The sequence below is a fragment of the Panulirus ornatus genome, chromosome 61 (genome assembly GCF_036320965.1).
Source record: "Panulirus ornatus isolate Po-2019 chromosome 61, ASM3632096v1, whole genome shotgun sequence".
Classification (NCBI taxonomy): domain Eukaryota; kingdom Metazoa; phylum Arthropoda; class Malacostraca; order Decapoda; family Palinuridae; genus Panulirus; species Panulirus ornatus.
Genome location: NC_092284.1, coordinates 10,314,991 through 10,341,389, shown reverse-complemented (window position 1 = coordinate 10,341,389; position 26,399 = coordinate 10,314,991). Strand labels below are relative to the sequence as shown.

At 43.4% G+C, this 26,399-nt stretch overlaps 1 protein-coding gene across 1 annotated transcript in view; it reads right to left on the bottom strand.

Annotated features, from left to right (window-relative positions):
- Window positions 1-22,274, bottom strand: part of LOC139767444 (uncharacterized) — a 130,266-nt gene extending 107,992 nt beyond the window's left edge. Inside the window, 1 exon segment of the mRNA XM_071696826.1 lies at window positions 22,126-22,274. Coding sequence (XP_071552927.1) covers window positions 22,126-22,231 — 106 coding nt within the window. The 5' untranslated portion in view covers window positions 22,232-22,274.
- Between the last annotated feature and the right edge of the window lie 4,125 nt (window positions 22,275-26,399).

The following is a 26,399-nucleotide window of genomic DNA, read 5'->3' as shown; positions in this document are numbered from 1 at the left end:
AGATAGATAGATAGTAGATAGATAGATAGGTCAAGGGTTGATCAAAGATTTTATGTATAGATAGATAGATAGTAGATAGATAGATAGATCAAGGGTTGATCAAAGATTCTGTGTAGATAGATCGATAGATAGTAGATAGATAGATAGATCAAGGGTTGATCAAAGATTCTATGTATAGATAGATAGTAGATAGATAGATAGATCAAGGGTTGATCAAAGATTCTATGTATAGATACATAGTAGATAGATAGATGAAGGGTTGATCAAAGCTTTTATGTATAGATAGATAGATAGATAGATAGATTAAGGATTGATCAAAGATTTTATGTATAGATAGATAGATAGATCAAGGGTTGATCAAAGATTTTACGTATAGATAGATAGATAGTAGATAGATAGATAGATCAAGGGTTGATCAAAGATTCTACATAGATAGATAGATAGTAGATAGATAGATCAAGGGTTGATCAAAGATTCTATGTGTAGATAGATCGATAGATAGTAGATGGATAGATCAAGGGTTGATCAAAGATTCTATGTATAGATAGTAGATAGATAGATAGATAGATCAAGGGTTGATCAAAGATTCTATGTATAGATAGATAGATAGATAGATGAAGGGTTGATCAAAGCTTTTATGCATAGATAGATAGATAGATAGATTAAGGATTGATCAAAGATTTTATGTATAGATAGATAGATAGTAGATAGATAGATAGATAGATAGGTCAAGGGTTGATCAAAGATTTTATGTATAGATAGATAGATAGTAGATAGATAGATAGATCAAGGGTTGATCAAAGATTCTGTGTAGATAGATCGATAGATAGTAGATAGATAGATAGATTGATAGGTCAAGGGTTGATCAAAGATTTTATGTATAGATAGATAGATAGTAGATAGATAGATAGATCAAGGGTTGATCAAAGATTCTGTGTAGATAGATCGATAGATAGTAGATAGATAGATAGATCAAGGGTTGATCAAAGATTCTATGTATAGATAGATAGTAGATAGATAGATCAAGGGTTGATCAAAGATTCTATGTATAGATACATAGTAGATAGATAGATGAAGGGTTGATCAAAGCTTTTATGTATAGATAGATAGATAGATAGATAGATAGATAGATAGATTAAGGATTGATCAAAGATTTTATGTATAGATAGATAGATAGATAGATCAAGGGTTGATCAAAGATTCTATGTATAGATACATAGTAGATAGATAGATGAAGGGTTGATCAAAGCTTTTATGTATAGATAGATAGATAGATAGATAGATTAAGGATTGATCAAAGATTTTATGTATAGATAGATAGATAGATTAAGGGTTGATCAAAGATTCTATGGATAGATAGATAGATAGTAGATAGATAGATAGATCAAGGGTTGATCAAAGATTCTATGTATAGATACATAGTAGATAGATAGATGAAGGGTTGATCAAAGCTTTTATGTATAGATAGATAGATAGATTAAGGATTGATCAAAGATTTTATGTATAGATAGATAGATAGATTAAGGGTTGATCAAAGATTCTATGTATAGATACATAGTAGATAGATAGATGAAGGGTTGATCAAAGCTTTTATGTATAGATAGATAGATAGATAGATAGATTAAGGATTGATCAAAGATTTTATGTATAGATAGATAGATAGATTAAGGGTTGATCAAAGATTCTATGTATAGATAGATAGATAGTAGATAGATAGATAGATCAAGGGTTGATCAAAGATTCTATGTATAGATACATAGTAGATAGATAGATGAAGGGTTGATCAAAGCTTTTATGTATAGATAGATAGATAGATAGATAGATTAAGGATTGATCAAAGATTTTATGTATAGATAGATAGATAGATAGATCAAGGGTTGATCAAAGATTCTATGTATAGATACATAGTAGATAGATAGATGAAGGGTTGATCAAAGCTTTTATGTATAGATAGATAGATAGATAGATAGATTAAGGATTGATCAAAGATTTTATGTATAGATAGATAGATAGATTAAGGGTTGATCAAAGATTCTATGTATAGATAGATAGATAGTAGATAGATAGATAGATCAAGGGTTGATCAAAGATTCTATGTATAGATACATAGTAGATAGATAGATGAAGGGTTGATCAAAGCTTTTATGTATAGATAGATAGATAGATAGATAGATTAAGGATTGATCAAAGATTCTATGTATAGATAGATAGTAGATAGATAGATAGATCAAGGGTTGATCAAAGATTCTATGTATAGATACATAGTAGATAGATAGATGAAGGGTTGATCAAAGCTTTTATGTATAGATAGATAGATAGATAGATTAAGGATTGATCAAAGATTTTATGTATAGATAGATAGATAGATTAAGGGTTGATCAAAGATTCTATGTATAGATAGATAGTAGATAGATAGATAGATCAAGGGTTGATCAAAGATTCTATGTATAGATACATAGTAGATAGATAGATGAAGGGTTGATCAAAGCTTTTATGTATAGATAGATAGATAGATAGATAGATTAAGGATTGATCAAAGATTTTATGTATAGATAGATAGATAGATTAAGGGTTGAGCAAAGATTCTATGTATAGATAGATAGATAGTAGATAGATAGATAGATCAAGGGTTGATCAAAGATTCTATGTATAGATACATAGTAGATAGATAGATGAAGGGTTGATCAAAGCTTTTATGTATAGATAGATAGATAGATAGATAGGTTAAGGATTGATCAAAGATTTTATGTATAGATAGATAGACAGATTAAGGGTTGATCAAAGATTCTATGTATAGATAGATAGTAGATAGATAGATAGATCAAGGGTTGATCAAAGATTCTATGTATAGATACATAGTAGATAGATAGATGAAGGGTTGATCAAAGCTTTTATGTATAGATAGATAGATAGATAGATAGATTAAGGATTGATCAAAGATTTTATGTATAGATAGATAGATAGATTAAGGGTTGATCAAAGATTCTATGTATAGATAGATAGATAGTAGATAGATAGATAGATCAAGGGTTGATCAAAGATTCTATGTATAGATACATAGTAGATAGATAGATGAAGGGTTGATCAAAGCTTTTATGTATAGATAGATAGATAGATAGATAGATTAAGGATTGATCAAAGATTTTATGTATAGATAGATAGATAGATTAAGGGTTGATCAAAGATTCTATGTATAGATAGATAGATAGATCAAGGGTTGATCAAAGATTCTATGTATAGATACATAGTAGATAGATAGATGAAGGGTTGATCAAAGCTTTTATGTATAGATAGATAGATAGATAGATAGATTAAGGATTGATCAAAGATTTTATGTATAGATAGATAGATAGATTAAGGGTTGATCAAAGATTCTATGTATAGATAGATAGATAGTAGATAGATAGATAGATCAAGGGTTGATCAAAGATTATATTTACGTCCGGGGGATCAACGCACCGTGAAGATTAATATCTCTCTCGTCCGTCAGCGCTTGGGTTGAGCATCTTAAGATTAATATCATTAATCTTACAAGGGGATTAATATCATTAATCTTACAAGGGGATTATATAGCGTAAGGACATTACTCGTTCTAATCTTCCTCACTTTTCTTCGAGAACTCGTGCGATTAATATCGGCCAAGTGTAACACTGGGATTAATCCTCTTACAAATATTCCCTGCGATTAATCTTCTTACGAATATCCCCTGCTATTAATCTTAAAAATATTACTGCGATTAATCTTCATTCATACAAATATCAATGCGATTAATCTTCATGTAAATATTCCTGCAATTAATCTTACAAATATTGCTGAAATTAATCTTCTTACAACAGTTACCGTTATTAATCTTCCTACAAATATCAAAGCGATTAATCTTGATACAAATATTAGTAAACTCAATTTTCCTGAGAATATTACTTGATTAATCTTCCTGAGAATATTACTTGATTAATCTTCCTGAGAATATTACTTGATTAATCTCCCTGAGAATATTACTTGATTAATCTTCCTGAGAATATTACTGGATTAATCTTTCTAAGAATATTACTTGATTAATCTTCCTGAGAATATTACTTGATTAATCTTCCTGAGAATATTACTGGATTAATCTTCCTGAGAATATTACTTGATTAATCTTCCTGAGAATATTACTTGGTTAATCTTCCTGAGAATATTACTTGATTAATCTTCTTGAGAATAGTACTTGATTGATCTTCCTGATAATATTACTTCATTAATCTTGTTCAGAATAGTACTTGATTAATCTTCCTGAGAATATTCCTGGATTAATGTTCCTCCGAATATTACTTGATTAATCTTCCTGAGAATATTACTGGATTAATCTTCCTGAGAATATTACTGGATTAATCTTCCTAAGAATATTACTTGATTAATCTTCCTGAGAATATTACTTGATTAATCTTCCTGAGAATATTACTTGATTAATCTTCCTGAGAATATTACTTGATTAATCTTCCTGAGAATATTACTGGATTAATCTTCCTAAGAATATTACTTGATTAATCTTCCTGAGAATATTACTGGATTAATCTTCCTGAGAATATTACTGGATTAATCTTCCTGAGAATATTACTGGATTAATCTTCCTGAGAATATTACTTGATTAATCTTCTTGAGAATAGTACTTGATTGATCTTCCTGATAATATTACTTCATTAATCTTGTTCAGAATAGTACTTGATTAATCTTCCTGAGAATATTCCTGGATTAATGTTCCTCCGAATATTACTTGATTAATCTTCCTGAGAATATTACTGGATTAATCTTCCTGAGAATATTACTACGATTAATCATCCTACAAATATTTATCTCCGTTAATCTTCCTCGAATGAATATCGTGACAGTGATTAATCTCATTAATCCAAGAGTAACGAATTGATCATATTACTCCTCATTTAACTAATGAAATTATCATCTGGATAATCATGATAATTTTGGTTATTCACTTATAACTCACTTTATAAAGTAAATCATAACTCACTTTATAAAGTAAATCATAACTCACTTTATAAAGTAAATCATAACTCACTTTATAAAGTAAATCATAACTCACTTTATAAAGTAAATCATAACTCACTTTATAAAGTAAATCATAACTCACTTTATAAAGTAAATCATAACTCACTTTATAAAGTAAATCATAACTCACTTTATAAAGTAAATCATAACTCACTTTATAAAGTAAATCATAACTCACTTTATAAAGTAAATCATAACTCACTTTATAAAGTAAATCATAACTCACTTTATAAAGTAAATCATAACTCACTTTATAAAGTAAATCATAACTCACTTTATAAAGTAAATCATAACTCACTTTATAAAGTAAATCATAACTCACTTTATAAAGTAAATCATAACTCACTTTATAAAGTATATCATAACTCACTTTATAAAGTATATCATAACTCACTTTATAAAGTATATCATAACTCACTTTATAAAGTATATCATAACTCACTTTATAAAGTAAATCATAACTCACTTTATAAAGTAAATCATAACTCACTTTATAAAGTAAATCATAACTCACTTTATAAAGTAAATCATAACTCACTTTATAAAGTAAGTCATAACTCACTTTATAAAGTAAATCATAACTCACTTTATAAAGTAAATCATAACTCACTTTATAAAGTAAGTCATAACTCACTTTATAAAGTAAATCATAACTCACTTTATAAAGTAGATCATAACTCACTTTATAAAGTAAATCATAACTCACTTTATAAAGTAAATCATAACTCACTTTATAAAGTAAATCATAACTCACTTTATAAAGTAAATCATAACTCACTTTATAAAGTAAATCATAACTCACTTTATAAAGTAAATCATAACTCACTTTATAAAGTAAATCATAACTCACTTTATAAAGTAAATCATAACTCACTTTATAAAGTAAATCATAACTCACTTTATAAAGTAAATCATAACTCACTTTATAAAGTAAATCATAACTCACTTTATAAAGTATATCATAACTCACTTTATAAAGTAAATCATAACTCACTTTATAAAGTAGATCATAACTCACTTTATAAAGTATATCATAACTCACTTTATAAAGTATATCATAACTCACTTTATAAAGTATATCATAACTCACTTTATAAAGTAAATCATAACTCACTTTATAAAGTAAATCATAACTCACTTTATAAAGTAAATCATAACTCACTTTATAAAGTAAATCATAACTCACTTTATAAAGTAAATCATAACTCACTTTATAAAGTAAATCCCCTACATCCTTCAGTTCGTTCCATATCCCCCTCATCCTTCAGTTCGTTCCATATCCCCCCTCATCCTTCAGTTCGTTCCATATCCCCCTCATCCTTCAGTTCGTTCCATATCCCCCCTCATCCTTCAGTTCGTTCCATATCCCCCTCATCCTTCAGTTCGTTCCATATCCCCCCTCATCCTTCAGTTCGTTCCATATCCCCCTCATCCTTCAGTTCGTTCCATATCCCCCTCATCCTTCAGTTCGTTCCATATCCCCCTCATCCTTCAGTTCGTTCCATATCCCCCTCATCCTTCAGTTCGTTCCATATCCCCCTACATCCTTCAGTTCGTTCCATATCCCCCTCATCCTTCAGTTCGTTCCATATCCCCCTCATCCTTCAGTTCGTTCCATATCCCCCTCATCCTTCAGTTCGTTCCATATCCCCCTCATCCTTCAGTTCGTTCCATATCCCCCTCATCCTTCAGTTCGTTCCATATCCCCCTCATCCTTCAGTTCGTTCCATATCCCCCTCATCCTTCAGTTCGTTCCATATCCCCCTCATCCTTCAGTTCGTTCCATATCCCCCTCATCCTTCAGTTCGTTCCATATCCCCCTCATCCTTCAGTTCGTTCCATATCCCCCTCATCCTTCAGTTCGTTCCATATCCCCCTCATCCTTCAGTTCGTTCCATATCCCCCTCATCCTTCAGTTCGTTCCATATCCCCCTCATCCTTCAGTTCGTTCCATATCCCCCTCATCCTTCAGTTCGTTCCATATCCCCCTCATCCTTCAGTTCGTTCCATATCCCCCTCATCCTTCAGTTCGTTCCATATCCCCCTCATCCTTCAGTTCGTTCCATATCCCCCTCATCCTTCAGTTCGTTCCATATCCCCCTCATCCTTCAGTTCGTTCCATATCCCCCTCATCCTTCAGTTCGTTCCATATCCCCCCTCATCCTTCAGTTCGTTCCATATCCCCCTCATCCTTCAGTTCGTTCCATATCCCCCTCATCCTTCAGTTCGTTCCATATCCCCCTCATCCTTCAGTTCGTTCCATATCCCCCTCATCCTTCAGTTCGTTCCATATCCCCCTCATCCTTCAGTTCGTTCCATATCCCCCTCATCCTTCAGTTCGTTCCATATCCCCCTCATCCTTCAGTTCGTTCCATATCCCCCTCATCCTTCAGTTCGTTCCATATCCCCCTCATCCTTCAGTTCGTTCCATATCCCCCCTCATCCTTCAGTTCGTTCCATATCCCCCTCATCCTTCAGTTCGTTCCATATCCCCCTCATCCTTCAGTTCGTTCCATATCCCCCTCATCCTTCAGTTCGTTCCATATCCCCCTCATCCTTCAGTTCGTTCCATATCCCCCTCATCCTTCAGTTCGTTCCATATCCCCCTCATCCTTCAGTTCGTTCCATATCCCCCTCATCCTTCAGTTCGTTCCATATCCCCCTCATCCTTCAGTTCGTTCCATATCCCCCTCATCCTTCAGTTCGTTCCATATCCCCCTCATCCTTCAGTTCGTTCCATATCCCCCTCATCCTTCAGTTCGTTCCATATCCCCCTCATCCTTCAGTTCGTTCCATATCCCCCTCATCCTTCAGTTCGTTCCATATCCCCCTCATCCTTCAGTTCGTTCCATATCCCCCTCATCCTTCAGTTCGTTCCATATCCCCCTCATCCTTCAGTTCGTTCCATATCCCCCTCATCCTTCAGTTCGTTCCATATCCCCCTCATCCTTCAGTTCGTTCCATATCCCCCTCATCCTTCAGTTCGTTCCATATCCCCCTCATCCTTCAGTTCGTTCCATATCCCCCTCATCCTTCAGTTCGTTCCATATCCCCCTCATCCTTCAGTTCGTTCCATATCCCCCTCATCCTTCAGTTCGTTCCATATCCCCCTCATCCTTCAGTTCGTTCCATATCCCCCTCATCCTTCAGTTCGTTCCATATCCCCCTCATCCTTCAGTTCGTTCCATATCCCCCTCATCCTTCAGTTCGTTCCATATCCCCCTCATCCTTCAGTTCGTTCCATATCCCCCTCATCCTTCAGTTCGTTCCATATCCCCCTCATCCTTCAGTTCGTTCCATATCCCCCTCATCCTTCAGTTCGTTCCATATCCCCCTCATCCTTCAGTTCGTTCCATATCCCCCTCATCCTTCAGTTCGTTCCATATCCCCCTCATCCTTCAGTTCGTTCCATATCCCCCTCATCCTTCAGTTCGTTCCATATCCCCCTCATCCTTCAGTTCGTTCCATATCCCCCTCATCCTTCAGTTCGTTCCATATCCCCCTCATCCTTCAGTTCGTTCCATATCCCCCTCATCCTTCAGTTCGTTCCATATCCCCCTCATCCTTCAGTTCGTTCCATATCCCCCTCATCCTTCAGTTCGTTCCATATCCCCCTCATCCTTCAGTTCGTTCCATATCCCCCTCATCCTTCAGTTCGTTCCATATCCCCCTCATCCTTCAGTTCGTTCCATATCCCCCTCATCCTTCAGTTCGTTCCATATCCCCCTCATCCTTCAGTTCGTTCCATATCCCCCTCATCCTTCAGTTCGTTCCATATCCCCCTCATCCTTCAGTTCGTTCCATATCCCCCTCATCCTTCAGTTCGTTCCATATCCCCCTCATCCTTCAGTTCGTTCCATATCCCCCTCATCCTTCAGTTCGTTCCATATCCCCCTCATCCTTCAGTTCGTTCCATATCCCCCTCATCCTTCAGTTCGTTCCATATCCCCCTCATCCTTCAGTTCGTTCCATATCCCCCTCATCCTTCAGTTCGTTCCATATCCCCCTCATCCTTCAGTTCGTTCCATATCCCCCTCATCCTTCAGTTCGTTCCATATCCCCCTCATCCTTCAGTTCGTTCCATATCCCCCTCATCCTTCAGTTCGTTCCATATCCCCCTCATCCTTCAGTTCGTTCCATATCCCCCTCATCCTTCAGTTCGTTCCATATCCCCCTCATCCTTCAGTTCGTTCCATATCCCCCTCATCCTTCAGTTCGTTCCATATCCCCCTCATCCTTCAGTTCGTTCCATATCCCCCTCATCCTTCAGTTCGTTCCATATCCCCCTCATCCTTCAGTTCGTTCCATATCCCCCTCATCCTTCAGTTCGTTCCATATCCCCCTCATCCTTCAGTTCGTTCCATATCCCCCTCATCCTTCAGTTCGTTCCATATCCCCCTCATCCTTCAGTTCGTTCCATATCCCCCTCATCCTTCAGTTCGTTCCATATCCCCCTCATCCTTCAGTTCGTTCCATATCCCCCTCATCCTTCAGTTCGTTCCATATCCCCCTCATCCTTCAGTTCGTTCCATATCCCCCTCATCCTTCAGTTCGTTCCATATCCCCCTCATCCTTCAGTTCGTTCCATATCCCCCTCATCCTTCAGTTCGTTCCATATCCCCCTCATCCTTCAGTTCGTTCCATATCCCCCTCATCCTTCAGTTCGTTCCATATCCCCCTCATCCTTCAGTTCGTTCCATATCCCCCTCATCCTTCAGTTCGTTCCATATCCCCCTCATCCTTCAGTTCGTTCCATATCCCCCTCATCCTTCAGTTCGTTCCATATCCCCCTCATCCTTCAGTTCGTTCCATATCCCCCTCATCCTTCAGTTCGTTCCATATCCCCCTCATCCTTCAGTTCGTTCCATATCCCCCTCATCCTTCAGTTCGTTCCATATCCCCCTCATCCTTCAGTTCGTTCCATATCCCCCTCATCCTTCAGTTCGTTCCATATCCCCCTCATCCTTCAGTTCGTTCCATATCCCCCTCATCCTTCAGTTCGTTCCATATCCCCCTCATCCTTCAGTTCGTTCCATATCCCCCTCATCCTTCAGTTCGTTCCATATCCCCCTCATCCTTCAGTTCGTTCCATATCCCCCTCATCCTTCAGTTCGTTCCATATCCCCCTCATCCTTCAGTTCGTTCCATATCCCCCTCATCCTTCAGTTCGTTCCATATCCCCCTCATCCTTCAGTTCGTTCCATATCCCCCTCATCCTTCAGTTCGTTCCATATCCCCCTCATCCTTCAGTTCGTTCCATATCCCCCTCATCCTTCAGTTCGTTCCATATCCCCCTCATCCTTCAGTTCGTTCCATATCCCCCTCATCCTTCAGTTCGTTCCATATCCCCCTCATCCTTCAGTTCGTTCCATATCCCCCTCATCCTTCAGTTCGTTCCATATCCCCCTCATCCTTCAGTTCGTTCCATATCCCCCTCATCCTTCAGTTCGTTCCATATCCCCCTCATCCTTCAGTTCGTTCCATATCCCCCTCATCCTTCAGTTCGTTCCATATCCCCCTCATCCTTCAGTTCGTTCCATATCCCCCTCATCCTTCAGTTCGTTCCATATCCCCCTCATCCTTCAGTTCGTTCCATATCCCCCTCATCCTTCAGTTCGTTCCATATCCCCCTCATCCTTCAGTTCGTTCCATATCCCCCTCATCCTTCAGTTCGTTCCATATCCCCCTCATCCTTCAGTTCGTTCCATATCCCCCTCATCCTTCAGTTCGTTCCATATCCCCCTCATCCTTCAGTTCGTTCCATATCCCCCTCATCCTTCAGTTCGTTCCATATCCCCCTCATCCTTCAGTTCGTTCCATATCCCCCTCATCCTTCAGTTCGTTCCATATCCCCCCTCATCCTTCAGTTCGTTCCATATCCCCCTCATCCTTCAGTTCGTTCCATATCCCCCTCATCCTTCAGTTCGTTCCATATCCCCCTCATCCTTCAGTTCGTTCCATATCCCCCTCATCCTTCAGTTCGTTCCATATCCCCCTCATCCTTCAGTTCGTTCCATATCCCCCTCATCCTTCAGTTCGTTCCATATCCCCCTCATCCTTCAGTTCGTTCCATATCCCCCTCATCCTTCAGTTCGTTCCATATCCCCCCTCATCCTTCAGTTCGTTCCATATCCCCCTCATCCTTCAGTTCGTTCCATATCCCCCTCATCCTTCAGTTCGTTCCATATCCCCCTCATCCTTCAGTTCGTTCCATATCCCCCTCATCCTTCAGTTCGTTCCATATCCCCCTCATCCTTCAGTTCGTTCCATATCCCCCTCATCCTTCAGTTCGTTCCATATCCCCCTCATCCTTCAGTTCGTTCCATATCCCCCTCATCCTTCAGTTCGTTCCATATCCCCCTCATCCTTCAGTTCGTTCCATATCCCCCTCATCCTTCAGTTCGTTCCATATCCCCCTCATCCTTCAGTTCGTTCCATATCCCCCTCATCCTTCAGTTCGTTCCATATCCCCCTCATCCTTCAGTTCGTTCCATATCCCCCTCATCCTTCAGTTCGTTCCATATCCCCCTCATCCTTCAGTTCGTTCCATATCCCCCTCATCCTTCAGTTCGTTCCATATCCCCCTCATCCTTCAGTTCGTTCCATATCCCCCTCATCCTTCAGTTCGTTCCATATCCCCCTCATCCTTCAGTTCGTTCCATATCCCCCCTCATCCTTCAGTTCGTTCCATATCCCCCCTCATCCTTCAGTTCGTTCCATATCCCCCTCATCCTTCAGTTCGTTCCATATCCCCCCTCATCCTTCAGTTCGTTCCATATCCCCCCTCATCCTTCAGTTCGTTCCATATCCCCCTCATCCTTCAGTTCGTTCCATATCCCCCTCATCCTTCAGTTCGTTCCATATCCCCCTCATCCTTCAGTTCGTTCCATATCCCCCTCATCCTTCAGTTCGTTCCATATCCCCCCTCATCCTTCAGTTCGTTCCATATCCCCCTCATCCTTCAGTTCGTTCCATATCCCCCCTCATCCTTCAGTTCGTTCCATATCCCCCTCATCCTTCAGTTCGTTCCATATCCCCCTACATCCTTCAGTTCGTTCCATATCCCCCTCATCCTTCAGTTCGTTCCATATCCCCCTCATCCTTCAGTTCGTTCCATATCCCCCTCATCCTTCAGTTCGTTCCATATCCCCTACATCCTTCAGTTCGTTCCATATCCCCCTCATCCTTCAGTTCGTTCCATATCCCCCTACATCCTTCAGTTCGTTCCATATCCCCCTACATCCTTCAGTTCGTTCCATATCCCCCTCATCCTTCAGTTCGTTCCATATCCCCCTACATCCTTCAGTTCGTTCCATATCCCCCTCATCCTTCAGTTCGTTCCATATCCCCCTCATCCTTCAGTTCGTTCCATATCCCCCTCATCCTTCAGTTCGTTCCATACCCCCTCATCCTTCAGTTCGTTCCATATCCCCCTCATCCCTTCAGTTCGTTCCATATCCCCCTCATCCTTCAGTTCGTTCCATATCCCCCTCATCCTTCAGTTCGTTCCATATCCCCCTCATCCTTCAGTTCGTTCCATATCCCCCTCATCCTTCAGTTCGTTCCATATCCCCCTCATCCTTCAGTTCGTTCCATATTCCCCCTACATCCTTCAGTTCGTTCCATATCCCCCTCATCCTTCAGTTCGTTCCATATCCCCCTACATCCTTCAGTTCTTTCCATATCCCCTACATCCTTCAGTTCGTTCCATATCCCCCTCATCCTTCAGTTCGTTCCATATCCCCCTACATCCTTCAGTTCGTTCCATATCCCCCTCATCCTTCAGTTCGTTCCATATCCCCCTCATCCTTCAGTTCGTTCCATATCCCCCTACATCCTTCAGTTCGTTCCATATCCCTCCTCATCCTTCAGTTCGTTCCATATCCCCCCACGTCCCACGGTCCGTTCCAGGACCACCTCGTTCCGTTCCAGCGGTACGGGGGACATGTGTGCCACCCACACCAAGACGTATGATGGTCCAATTCCACGTGGAACGCCCCCCCGTAAACCACCATTGTGTTTTCCTGTGGTTATTTCTGGAGTGTTTTATTGGGGCCATAGATTTCCAGGTCATTGGGGTGGGAAGGGGGCGAGGGCGAGGGAAGACATATTATCTCCAAGTTGGCCTGGGCCAGGGTTCGATTCCCACGTACTTTATGGGCCCCGTTCCGCGTTCCTTGACTTTACACGATTTCGTAAAGTTTACCCTCTCATATATTTTTTTTTTTTTTCTATTTCCACTTTCTTCTTCTTTTTCGTTTTCTTTCCACTCATTCTTTTAGGATTTATTTTTTTATATTTTTCCACTCAGTCTTTTAGGACATTCATTCTTTTAGGATTTTTTTTCATATTTTTCCACTTAGTCTCTTAGGACATTCATTCTTTTAGGATTTTTTTATATTTTTCCACTCATTCCTAGGATTTTTTTTATATTTTTCCACTCATTCTTTTAGGATTTTTTTTATATTTTTCCATTCATTCTTTTAGGATTTTTTTCTATTTTTCCATTCATTCTTTTAGGATTTTTTTTATTTTTCCATTCATTCTTTTAGGATTTTTTTTATTTTTCCATTCATTCTTTTAGGATTTTTTTTATTTTTCCATTCATTCTTTTAGGATTTTTTTATATTTTTCCACTCATTCTTTTAGGATTATCTTATATTTTCCATTCATTCTTTTAGGATTTTTTATATTTTTCACTCATTCTTTTAGGATTTTTTATATTTTTTCCACTCATTCTTTTAGGATTTTTTTTATATTTTTCACTGATTCTTTTAGATTCTTTCATATTTTTCCACTCATTCTTTTAGGATTTATTTCATATTTTTCCACTCATTCTTTTAGGATTTTTTTCCACTCATTCTTTTAGGATTTTTTTTCCACTCATTCTTGTAGGATTTTTTTTTATTTTTCCACTCATTCTTTTAGGATTTTTTTTTCCACTCATTCTTGTAGGATTTATTTTATATTTTTCCATTCATTCTTTTAGGATTTTTTTATTTTTCCATTCATTCTTTTAGGATTTTTTTATATTTTTCCATTCATTCTTTTAGGATTTTTTATATTTTTCACTCATTCTTTTAGGATTTTTTTATATTTTTGCCACTCATTCTTTTAGGATTTTCATATTCATTTTCTCCTAGGTTAATTTCTTTATTCGAAGTTTTTTATTAGTTATTGCTTTAACACTTATCCCATTTATTGTCTTATAATTATCAGTGTTCGCTTCTTTATTACGTTTTCTTTTCACTCATTCTTTTAGGATTTTTAGGTAATTGATTTTTTTATTTGAAGTTTTTATTAGTTATTAATTTCACACTTATCCCATTTATTGTCTTGTAATTACTAGTTTTCTCAAAGTATTTATGATTTGTATTATAAAAGTAATGATAACATTTTGATAATTACTTTATTGATAATTATAACACTTGTTCGTAAATGATTTAGTAAACACAGACATAAAGCAAATTTAATAAATATAAAGATAATCAAAGATACTAGAAATGTAAATTATATATTTTAAGATATTTAAAGATAATAGAAAGGAAATTTAATAAATATAGATACTGAAAATGTAAATTTAATAAATATAGATACTGAAAATGTAAATTTAATAAATATAGATACTGAAAATGTAAATTTAATAAATGTAAAATAATTTCAGATATCAACGCGGTATGATGACTTTAGATTTATATAATCAGCCAAAATTACTTTGAACGTCTGAATTATAATATAAGAATAAGTATAGACACACACACACACACACACACACACACACACTTACACACACCTGACCTGTGACAAGACAACACTCACACACCTGGCCTGTGACCAGACAACACACACACACCTGACCTGTGACCAGACAACACTCACACACCTGGCCTGTGACCAGACAACACACACACACCTGACCTATGACCAGACAACACTCACACACCTGACCTGTGACCAGACAACCACACACACCTGACCCTGTGACCAGACAACTCACACACACCTGACCCATGACCAGACAACACACACACACACCTGACCTGTGACCAGACAACACACACACACCTGACCTGTGACCAGACAACACACACACACCTGACCTGTGACCAGACAACACTCACACACCTGGCCTGTGACCAGACAACACACACACACCTGACCTATGACCAGACAACACTCACACACCTGACCTGTGACCAGACAACACACACACCTGACCCGTGACCAGACAACTCACACACACCTGACCCATGACCAGACAACACACACACACACCTGACCTGTGACCAGACAACACACACACACCTGACCTGTGACCAGACAACACACCTGACCTGTGACCATACGACACACACACCTGACCTGTGACCATACGACACACACACCTGACCTGTGACCAGACAACACACACACCTGACCTGTGACCAGACAACACACACACCTGACCCGTGACCAGAAAATACACACAACTGACCCATGACCGGAAAACACACACACATCTGACCTGTGACCAAGCAGCACACACACACCTGACCTGTAACCAAACAACACACACCTGACCTGTTACCAGACAATACACACCTGACGAATAACCAGACAACACACACCTGACCTGTGACCAGAGAACACACACACACCTGACCTGTGACCAGACAAGACACACACACCTGACCTGTGACAAGACACACACCTGACCTGTGACCAGACAACACACACACACACACACACACACACACACACACACACACCTGACCTGTGACTAAACAACGCATACACACCTGACTTTTGACGAGACAAATCACACAATTGACCTGTAACCAGACAACACAAACACCTGAACCGTGACCAGACAGCACACACTCATGACCTGTGACCAGAAAACACAAACACCTGACCCATGACCAGACAGCACACACACCTGACCTGTGACCAGAAAGCACAAACACCTGACTCATGACCAGACAGCACACACACCTGACCTGTGACCAGACAACACACACGCACACACCTGACCTGTGACCAGACAACACACACCTGACCTGTGACCAGACAACACACACACACCTGACCTGTGACCAGACAACACACACACACCTGACCTGTGACCAGACAACACTCACACACCTGACCTGTGACCAGAAAGCACAAACACCTGACCCATGACCAGACAGCACACACACCTGACCTGTGACCAGACAACACACACCTGACCTGTGACCAGACAACACACACACCCCTGACATGTGACCAGACAACACTCACACACCTGACCTGTGACCAGAAAGCACAAACACCTGACCCATGACCAAACAGCACACACACCTGACCTGTGACCAGACAACACACACACACACCTGACCTGTGACCAGACAACACACACCTGACCTGTGACCAGATAACACACCTGACCTGTGACCAGACAACACACACCTGACCTGTGACCAGATAACACACCTGACCTGTGACCAGACAACACTTACACACACCTGACCTGTGACCAGACAAGACACACACACCTGACCTGTGACCAGATAACACACACACCTGACCTGTGACCAGACAAGACACACACACCTGACCTGTGACCAGACAAGACACACACACCTGACCTGTGACCAGATAACACACACACCTGTCCTGTGACCAGACAAAACACACACACACACACCTGACCTGTGACCAGGCAAGACACACACACCTGACCGGTGACCAGACAACACAGACACCTGACCTTTAACCAGACAACACACACACCTGACCTGTGATCAGACAACTCACACACCTTACCTGTGACCAGACAACACACACACACACCTGACCTGTGACCAGACAACACATACAACTGACCTGTGACCAGACAACACACACACCTGACCTGTGACCAGACAACACATACAACTGACCGGTGACCAGACAACACACACACACCTGACCTGTGACCAGACAACACACACACCTGACCTGTGACCAGACAACACACACCTGACCTGTGACCAGACAACATACACACAACTGACCCGTGACCGGAAAACACACACACACACACACACACACACACACACACACACACACACACACCTGACCTGTGACCAGACAACACACACTTACACACACCTGACCCGTGACCGGAAAACACACACACAACTGACCCGTGACCGGAAAAGACACACACACACACACCTGACCCGTGACCAGACAACACTCACACACACACACCTGACCTGTGACCATACGACACACACACAACTGACCTGTGACCATACGACACACTCACACCTGACCTGTGACCAGACAACACACACACCTGACCTGTGACCAAGCAGCACACACACACACCTGACCTGTAACCCGACAACACACCTAACGTGTGACCAGACAACATTCACACCTGACCTGTGACCAAGCAGCACACACACACCTGACCTGTAACCCGACAACACACCTGACGTGTGACCAGACAACACACACCTGACCTGTGACCAGACAACACACACACAACTGACCTGTGACCATACGACACATACACATGACCTGTGACCAGACAACACACACACCTGACCCGTGACCAGAAAATACACACAACTGACCCATGACCAGAAAACACAAACACACCTGACCTGTGACCAAGCAGCACACACACACCTGACCTGTAACCAAACAACACACACCTGACTTGTGACAAGACAATACACACCTGACGAATAACTAGACAGCACACACACCTGACCTCTGACCAGACAAGACACACACACCTGACCTGTGACCAGACAACACACACTTACACACACCTGACCCGTGACCGGAAAACACACACACAACTGACCCGTGACCGGAAAAGACATACACACACACCTGACCCGTGACCAGACAACACTCATACACACGCCTGACCTGTGACCATACGACACACACAACTGACCTGTGACCATACGACACACACCTGACCTGTGACCAGACAACACACACACCTGACCTGTGACCAAGCAGCACACACACACACCTGACCTGTAACCCGACAACACACCTGACGTGTGACCAGACAACACACACCTGACCTGTGACCAGACAACACACACACAACTGACCTGTGACCAGACAACACACACACACCTGACCTGTAACCAAACAACACACACCTGACTTGTGACCAGACAATACACACCTGACGAATAACCAGACAGCACACACACCTGACCTCTGACCAGACAAGACACAAACCTGACCTGTGACAAGACACACACCTAACCTGTGACCAGACAACTCACACACACACACCTGACTTGTGACTAGACTTGTGACTAGACAACACACGCACACCTGACCTTTGACGAGACAACTCACACAACTGACCTGCAACCAGAAAACACAAACACCAGAACCATGACCAGACAGCACACACACCTGACCCATGACCACACAGCACACACACCTGACCTGTAACCAGACAAAACACACACACACCTGACCTGTGACCAGACAACATACACACACACCTGACTTTGACCGAACGACACATACACCTGACCTGTGACCAGACAGCACACACACCTGACCCATGACCACACAGCACACACACCTGACCTGTAACCAGACAAAACACACACACACCTGACTTTGACCGAACGACACATACACCTGACCTGTGACCAGACAGCACACACACCTGACCTGTGACCAGAAAGCACAAACACCTGACCCATGACCAGACAGCACACACACCTGACCTGTAACCAGACAAAACACACACACCTGACCTGTGACCAGACAACATACACACACACCTGACTTTGACCGAACGACACATACACCTGACCTTTGACCAGACAACACACACACCTGACCTGTGACCAGAAAGCACAAACACCTGACCCATGACCAGACAACACACAAACCTGACCTGTAACCAGACAAAACACACACACACCTGACCTGTGACCAGACAACATACACACACACCTGACTGACCGAACTACACACACACCTGACCTTTGACCAGACAACACACACACCTGACCTGTGACCAGACAACACACACACACACACCGGACCTATGACTAGACAACGCACACACACCTGACCTCTGACCAGACAACACACAAACCGGACCTGCGACCAGACAACACACACACCTGACCTCTGACCAGACAACTCACACACCTGACCTGTGACCAGACAACACACACACACCTGACCTGTGACCAGACAACACACACACCTGAGCTCTGACCAGACAACTCACACACCTAACCTGTGACCAGACAACACACACACCTGACCTCTGACCAGACAACTCACACACCTAACCTGTGACCAGACAACTCACACACCTGACCTGTGACCAGACAACACACACACCTGAGCTCTGACCAGACAACTCACACACCTAACCTGTGACCAGACAACACACACACCTGACCTCTGACCAGACAACTCACACACCTGACCTGTGACCAGACAACACACACACACCTGACCTGTGACCAGACAACTCACACACCTGACCTGTGACCAGACAACACACACACCTGACCTGTGACCAGACAACACACACCTGACCTGTGACCAGACAACACACACACCTGACCCGTGACCAGACAACACACACACCTGACCTGTGACCAAAAAACACAAACACCTGACCCGTGACCAGACAGCACACACACCTGACCTGTGACCAAAAAACACAAACACCTGACCCGTGACCAGACAGCACACACACCTGACCTGTGACCAGACAACACACACACACACCTGACCTGTGACCAGACAGCACACACACCTGACCTGTGATCAGACAACACACACACCTGACCTGTGACCAGAAAACACACACACCTGACCTGACCAAGCAGCACACACACAAACACCTGACGTGTGACCAGACAACACACACCTGACGTGTGACCAGACAACACACACCTGACCTGTGACCAGACAACACACACCTGACCTGTGACCAGACAACACACACCTGACCTGTGACCAGACAACACACACACATACCTGACCTGTTACCAGACAACACACACACACACACACCTGACCTGTGACCAGAAAATACACACACACCTGACCTGTGACCAAGCAGCACACACACCTGTCCTGTAACCAAACAACACACACCTGACTTGTGACCAGACAATACACACCTGACCTATAACCAGACAACACACACACCTGACCTGTAACCAGACAACACACACACCTGCCCTGTGACCAGACAACACACACACCTGACCTGTGACCAGACAACACACACACACCTGACCTGTAACCAGACCACACACACCTGACCTGTGACCAGACAACACACACACCTGACCTGTGACCAGACAACACACACCTGACCTGTGACCAGACAACACACACACATCTGACCTGTGACAAGACAACACACACACACCTGACCTGTGACCAGACAACACACACACCTGACCTGTGACCAGACAACACACACACCTGACCTGTGACCAGACAACACACACACCTGACCTGTGACCAGACAACACACACACCTGACCTGTGACCAGACAACACACACACCTGACCTGTGACCAGACAACACACACACCTGACCTGTGACCAGACAACACACACACCTGACCTGTGACCAGACAACACACACACACCTGACCTGTGACCAGACAACACACACACCTGACCTGTGACCAGACAACACACACACCTGACCTGTGACCAGACAACACACACACCTGACCTGTGACCAGACAACACACACACCTGACCTGTGACCAGACAACACACACACACCTGACCTGTAACCAGACAACACACACACCCTGACCTGTGACCAGACAACACACACACCTGACCTGTGACCAGACAACACTCACACACCTGACCTGTGACCAGACAACACACACACACCTGACCTGTAACCAGACAACACACACACCTGACCTGTGACCAGACAACACACACACACCTGACCTGTGACCAGACAACACACACACCTGACCTGTGACCAGACAACACACACACACCTGACCTGTGACCAGACAACACACACACCTGACCTGTAACCAGACAACACACATACCTGACCTGTGACCAGACAACACACACACACCTGACCTGTAACCAGATTACACACACACCTGACCTGTGACCAGACAACACACACACCTGACCTGTGACCAGACAACACTCACACACCTGACCTGTGACCAGACAACACACACACCTGACCTGTGACCAGACAACACACACACCTGACCTGTAACCAGACAACACACACACACCTGACCTGTGACCAGACAGCACACACCTGACCTGTGACCAGACAACACACACAGCTGACCTGTGACCAGACAACACACACACACACACACACACACACACACACACACACACACACACACACACCAGCCAGGTGTTCGGTATATCGACCCACCCCACAATACAAGGGGGGATGAACAGCTAGGGGCGACTGAAAGCCACGACCGGGATTCGAACCATATGTAGACTCGACCATTGGGTCAGAGGCCCCAAAAATGTGCATCATGGGCAGCAAGGCTAAACCAAACACCCCCCCTTCCCCACACACTAGACACCCCCCCCCCTCAGCCAGAGCGATAATGTATATATATATAAATGGCTTTATATAGATCGATTTAGATAATGATACGTTTCAGTTATAGACAATATTGCAATGCGTTCGAACCTCCAAGTGGAGATTGGACAGAACCCACCGTCAGTGTTTGAACGCTCACCGTCCAATTAAACGTTCATCGTCAATTTTGAACGCTCATTATAATTTGAACGCTCACCATCACTTTCAACTCTCGCCGTCAGTTTGAACGCTCACATCAAATTAAACGCTCACCGTCAGTTTGAACGCTCATAATGAACGCTCACCATCAGTTTGAACTTTCACCACCAATATGAACGTTCACCATCACTTTGAATGCTCACCATCAATTTGAACTCCCACCACCAATTTGAACGCTCACCACCATTTTGAACGCTCACCATCAATTTGAACGCTCATAGAGAACGCTCTACTTATACACAGGTGTACAGTTATAATCTCACATTAGAACGTAATAGAACGCGTCTTACCTTCCCCGTTGGCTGGTGCGGCGCTCAGATCCAGGAGGAACGTCCACAGTAGAGCGTTGAACGCACAGGTCCTCAGGCTTGGCATATTGCGTTCTGTTCTTTTCATTGTATAATTCTTTCTTTTTTCTTGAAGGGGGGGGAGGGTGTTGTGTGGGGGGGGGGCGGGGTTGAGGCTCCTCTTAATTAGGGGGGAAGGGGAGGAGAGGGGAGTTCTAAAATATAATAGGGGGAGGAAGAGGGGAAGGGGAGTTCTCAAATATAATAGGGGGAGGAGGAGGGGAGTTCTAAAATTTAATAGGGGGAGGGGGAAGGGGAGTTCTAAAATTTAATAGGGGAAGAGGAGTTCTAAAATTTAATAGGGGGAGGAGGGGAAGGGGAGTTCTAAAATTTAATAGGGGGAGGAGGAGGGGAAGGGGAGTTCTAAAATTTAATAGGGGAAGAGGAGTTCTAAAATTTAATAGGGGAAGAGGAGTTCTAAAATTTGATAGGGGAGGGGAAGGGTAGTTCTAAAATTTAATAGGGGGAGGAGGAGGGGAGTTCTAAAATTTAATAGGGGGGAGGAGGGGAAGGGGAGTTCTAAAATGTAATAGGGGAAGGGGAGTTCTAAAATTTAATAGGGAGAAGGGGAGTTCTAAAATTTAATAGGGGGGAGTTTCTTTCTCTTGAAGTGTAAGGCAACCTAACCTTCACACGAGTGCCATCTTCATCATCATAGAAGGGTGTGATGTTGTCCCAAAGACAACGGGCCACGGATCGTCCACATCTTTGGACTCTCGAGGTCAGGGGTTTATATATATATATTTTTAGGGGAGTTTTCTTTCTTTCTTTCTTTCTTTCTTTCTTTCTTTCTTTCTTTCTCCCTCCCCCCCTTTCTTTTCTTCTTTCTCCAGTGGTAGTGGTGAAGGTCACGTAAAGGTGGGTTTTACCTTACACTTACAGGCCATGGTCGCCCTTATCGCATTGCCATCAAAGGAAGGAAGGGAAAGAAGAAAGAAGGAAATCACCAGCTTCTTCTTTCACGTCGGCAATCGTCTCTCTGTCCATTTCCTTCAAAAGTGGACACTTCCTTCAAAATGTATTCTCACTTATGTCTATTAAACCGTCAGTCCATTTCCTTTTCCAATTTGGACTCCTCCTTCTTTCATTAGACATTGAAAGCAAAATACACGATATCAGAGATTTCAAAATGGAAAAAAACTGGAATATGTATATATATATATATATATATATATATATATATATATATATTATATATATATATATATATATATATATATATATACATTAATAAACACTTTAAAGGCACATGTAGTTTACAATGGGTCCAAAACACCATTGGAAAAAAAAGAAATTCTTGATAACCCATTCTCCGTCGCCCCCCGTCTATCACCTGGGAGTTCTATTTTCTTTTTCCCCCACCTCTTTATCTTTTCCAGTCCTGGGGGGGAGGGGGCCCCTCACCTGGAATGTCCAATGTCCATTTTCTATCTTAGGGGGGTGTTTAAGGGGGGGGGGTTGGAAATCACAGTTTGGACAGAGATGCAAAATCTTTCGTTTTCCATGAACTTCGTCTTGTGCAATTCAACGATTTTCTCTCATTTTCTTTCTTTTCTTTCCGTCTATTTCAATGTTATTATTTCTGTTCTTCACTTGTGTGTTATACGTGAACGCAGAACACACACACACACACACACACACACACACACACACACGCACACGAATGTTGAACCAGAGTGTGTGATGCCACATTGCCCCCCCCACACCATTTTCTAAGTACACGTTGCTCCTCCAGTCTATCTATCTATCTATCTCTCACCCCGCTCCGTGCCGTCCCAAAAAAAGGGGGGGGCAGTCTGCGGCTGCGGCCCAGAGGGGGGGGGGGGCGCACTTGCGGAAACCCGCACGCGACGGCCAGCGGCAGCACAGCATGCGGGGACACCTCCACTCCGGGCAGGGCTCCGCGGGTAACTGGTGGGGCGGAGGTCGCCTCCCGTCCACACCCGGAGCCTCCCTCACCGCCTGGCGCCTGCGCACTACGCACCCTCCCTCCACCACCTCCTCCTCCCTCCTCCACCACCACCTCCTCCTCCCTCCACCACCTCCTCCTCCTCCTCCTCCCTCCACCTCCTCCTCCTCCTTCTTACTCCTCCTTCTCCCTCCCTCCTCCTCCTTCCTCCCTCTCCTTGTTCTTGTCGTTATTGCCTATTTCCAGTGTGGTTGGCTGATCCTAGTGGTGGTGTTGGCTGATCCTAGTGGTGGTGTTGGCTGATCCTAGTGGTGGTGTTGGCTGATCCTAGTGGTGGTGTTGGCTGATCCTAGTGTGGTGATGGCTGATCCTAGTGGTAATGGCTGATCCTAGTGGTGTTGGCTGATCTTAGTGGTAATGGCTGATCCTAGTGGTGGTGTTGGCTGATCCTAGTGGTGTTGGCTGATCATAGTGGTGTTGGTTGATCCTAGTGGTGTTGGCTGATCCTAGTGGTGTTGGCTGATCATAGTGGTGTTGGTTGATCCTAGTGGTGTTGGCTGATCCTAGTGGTGGTTGGCTGATCCTAGTGGTGTTGGTTGATCCTAGTGGTGATGGCTGATCATAGTGGTGTTGGTTGATCCTAGTGGTGTTGGCTGATCCTAGTGGTGTTGGCTGATCATAGTGGTGTTGGTTGATCCTAGTGGTGTTGGCTGATCCTAGTGGTGGTTGGCTGATCCTAGTGGTGTTGGTTGATCCTAGTGGTGATGGCTGATCCTAGTGGTGTTGGCTGATCCTAGTGGTGATGGCTGATCCTAGTGGTGGTTGGCTGATCCTAGTGGTGTTGGTTGATCCTAGTGGTGATGGCTGATCCGAGTGTTGTTGGAAGATTCTAGTGGTGATGGCTGATCCTAGTGGTTTTGGCTGATCCTAGTGGTTGTGGTGGCTGATCCTGGTGGTGGTGGCTGATCCTAGTGGTGTTGGCTGATCCTAGTGGTGATGGCTGATCCGAGTGTTGTTGGAAGATTCTAGTGGTGATGGCTGATCCTAGTGGTGTTGGCTGATCCTAGTGGTGGTTGGCTGATCCTAGTGGTGTTGGCTGATCCTAGTGGTGTTGGCTGATCCTAGTGGTGTTGGCTGATCATAGTGGTGATGGCTGATCCTAGTGGTGATGGTCGATCCTAGTGGTGTTGGTTGATCCTAGTGGTGATGGCTGATCCTAGTGGTGTTGGCTGATTCTGGTGGTAATGGCTGATCCTAGTGGTGATGGCTGATCCTAGTGGTGATGGTTGATCCTGGTGGTGTTGGCTGATCCTGGTGGTGGTGGCTGATCCTGGTGGTAATGGCTGATCCTAGTGGTGATGGCTGATCCTGGTGGTGGTGGCTGATCCTAGTGGTGTTGTTGGCTGATCCTGGTGGTGATGGCTGATCCTAGTGGTGATGGCTGATCCTAGTGGTGGTGGCTGATCCTAGTGGTGTTGTTGGCTGATCCTAGTGGTGTTGGCTGATCCTAGTGGTGATGGCTGATCCGAGTGTTGTTGGAAGATTCTAGTGGTGATGGCTGATCCTAGTGGTGTTGGCTGATCCTAGTGGTGGTGGCTGATCCTAGTGGTGGTGGCTGATCCTAGTGGTGTTGTTGGCTGATCCTAGTGGTGGTGGCTGATCCTAGTGGTGGTGGCTGATCCTAGTGGTGATGGCTGATCCTAGTGGTGGTGGCTGATCCTAGTGGTGTTGTTGGCTGATCCTGGTGGTGATGGCTGATCCTAGTGGTGATGGCTGATCCTAGTGGTGATGGCTGATCCTAGTGGTGGTGTTGGCTGATCCTAGTGGTGGTGGCTGATCCTAGTGGTGTTGGCTGATCCTAGTGGTGATGGCTGATCCTAGTGGTGGTGGCTGATCCTAGTGGTGTTGTTGGCTGATCCTGGTGGTGATGGCTGATCCTAGTGGTGATGGCTGATCCTAGTGGTGATGGCTGATCCTGGTGGTAATGGCTGATCCTAGTGGTGGTGGCTGATCCTAGTGGTGATGGCTGATCCTAGTGGTGATGGCTGATCCTAGTGGTGGTGGCTGATCCTGGTGGTGGTGGCTGATCCTAGTGGTGATGGCTGATCCTAGTGGTGGTGGCTGATCCTAGTGGTGGTGGCTGATCCTGGTGGTGGTGGCTGATCCTAGTGGTGATGGCTGATCCTAGTGGTGATGGCTGATCCTAGTGGTGGTGGCTGATCCTGGTGGTGGTGGCTGATCCTAGTGGTGATGGCTGATCCTAGTGGTGGTGGCTGATCCTAGTGGTGATGGCTGATCCTAGTGGTGA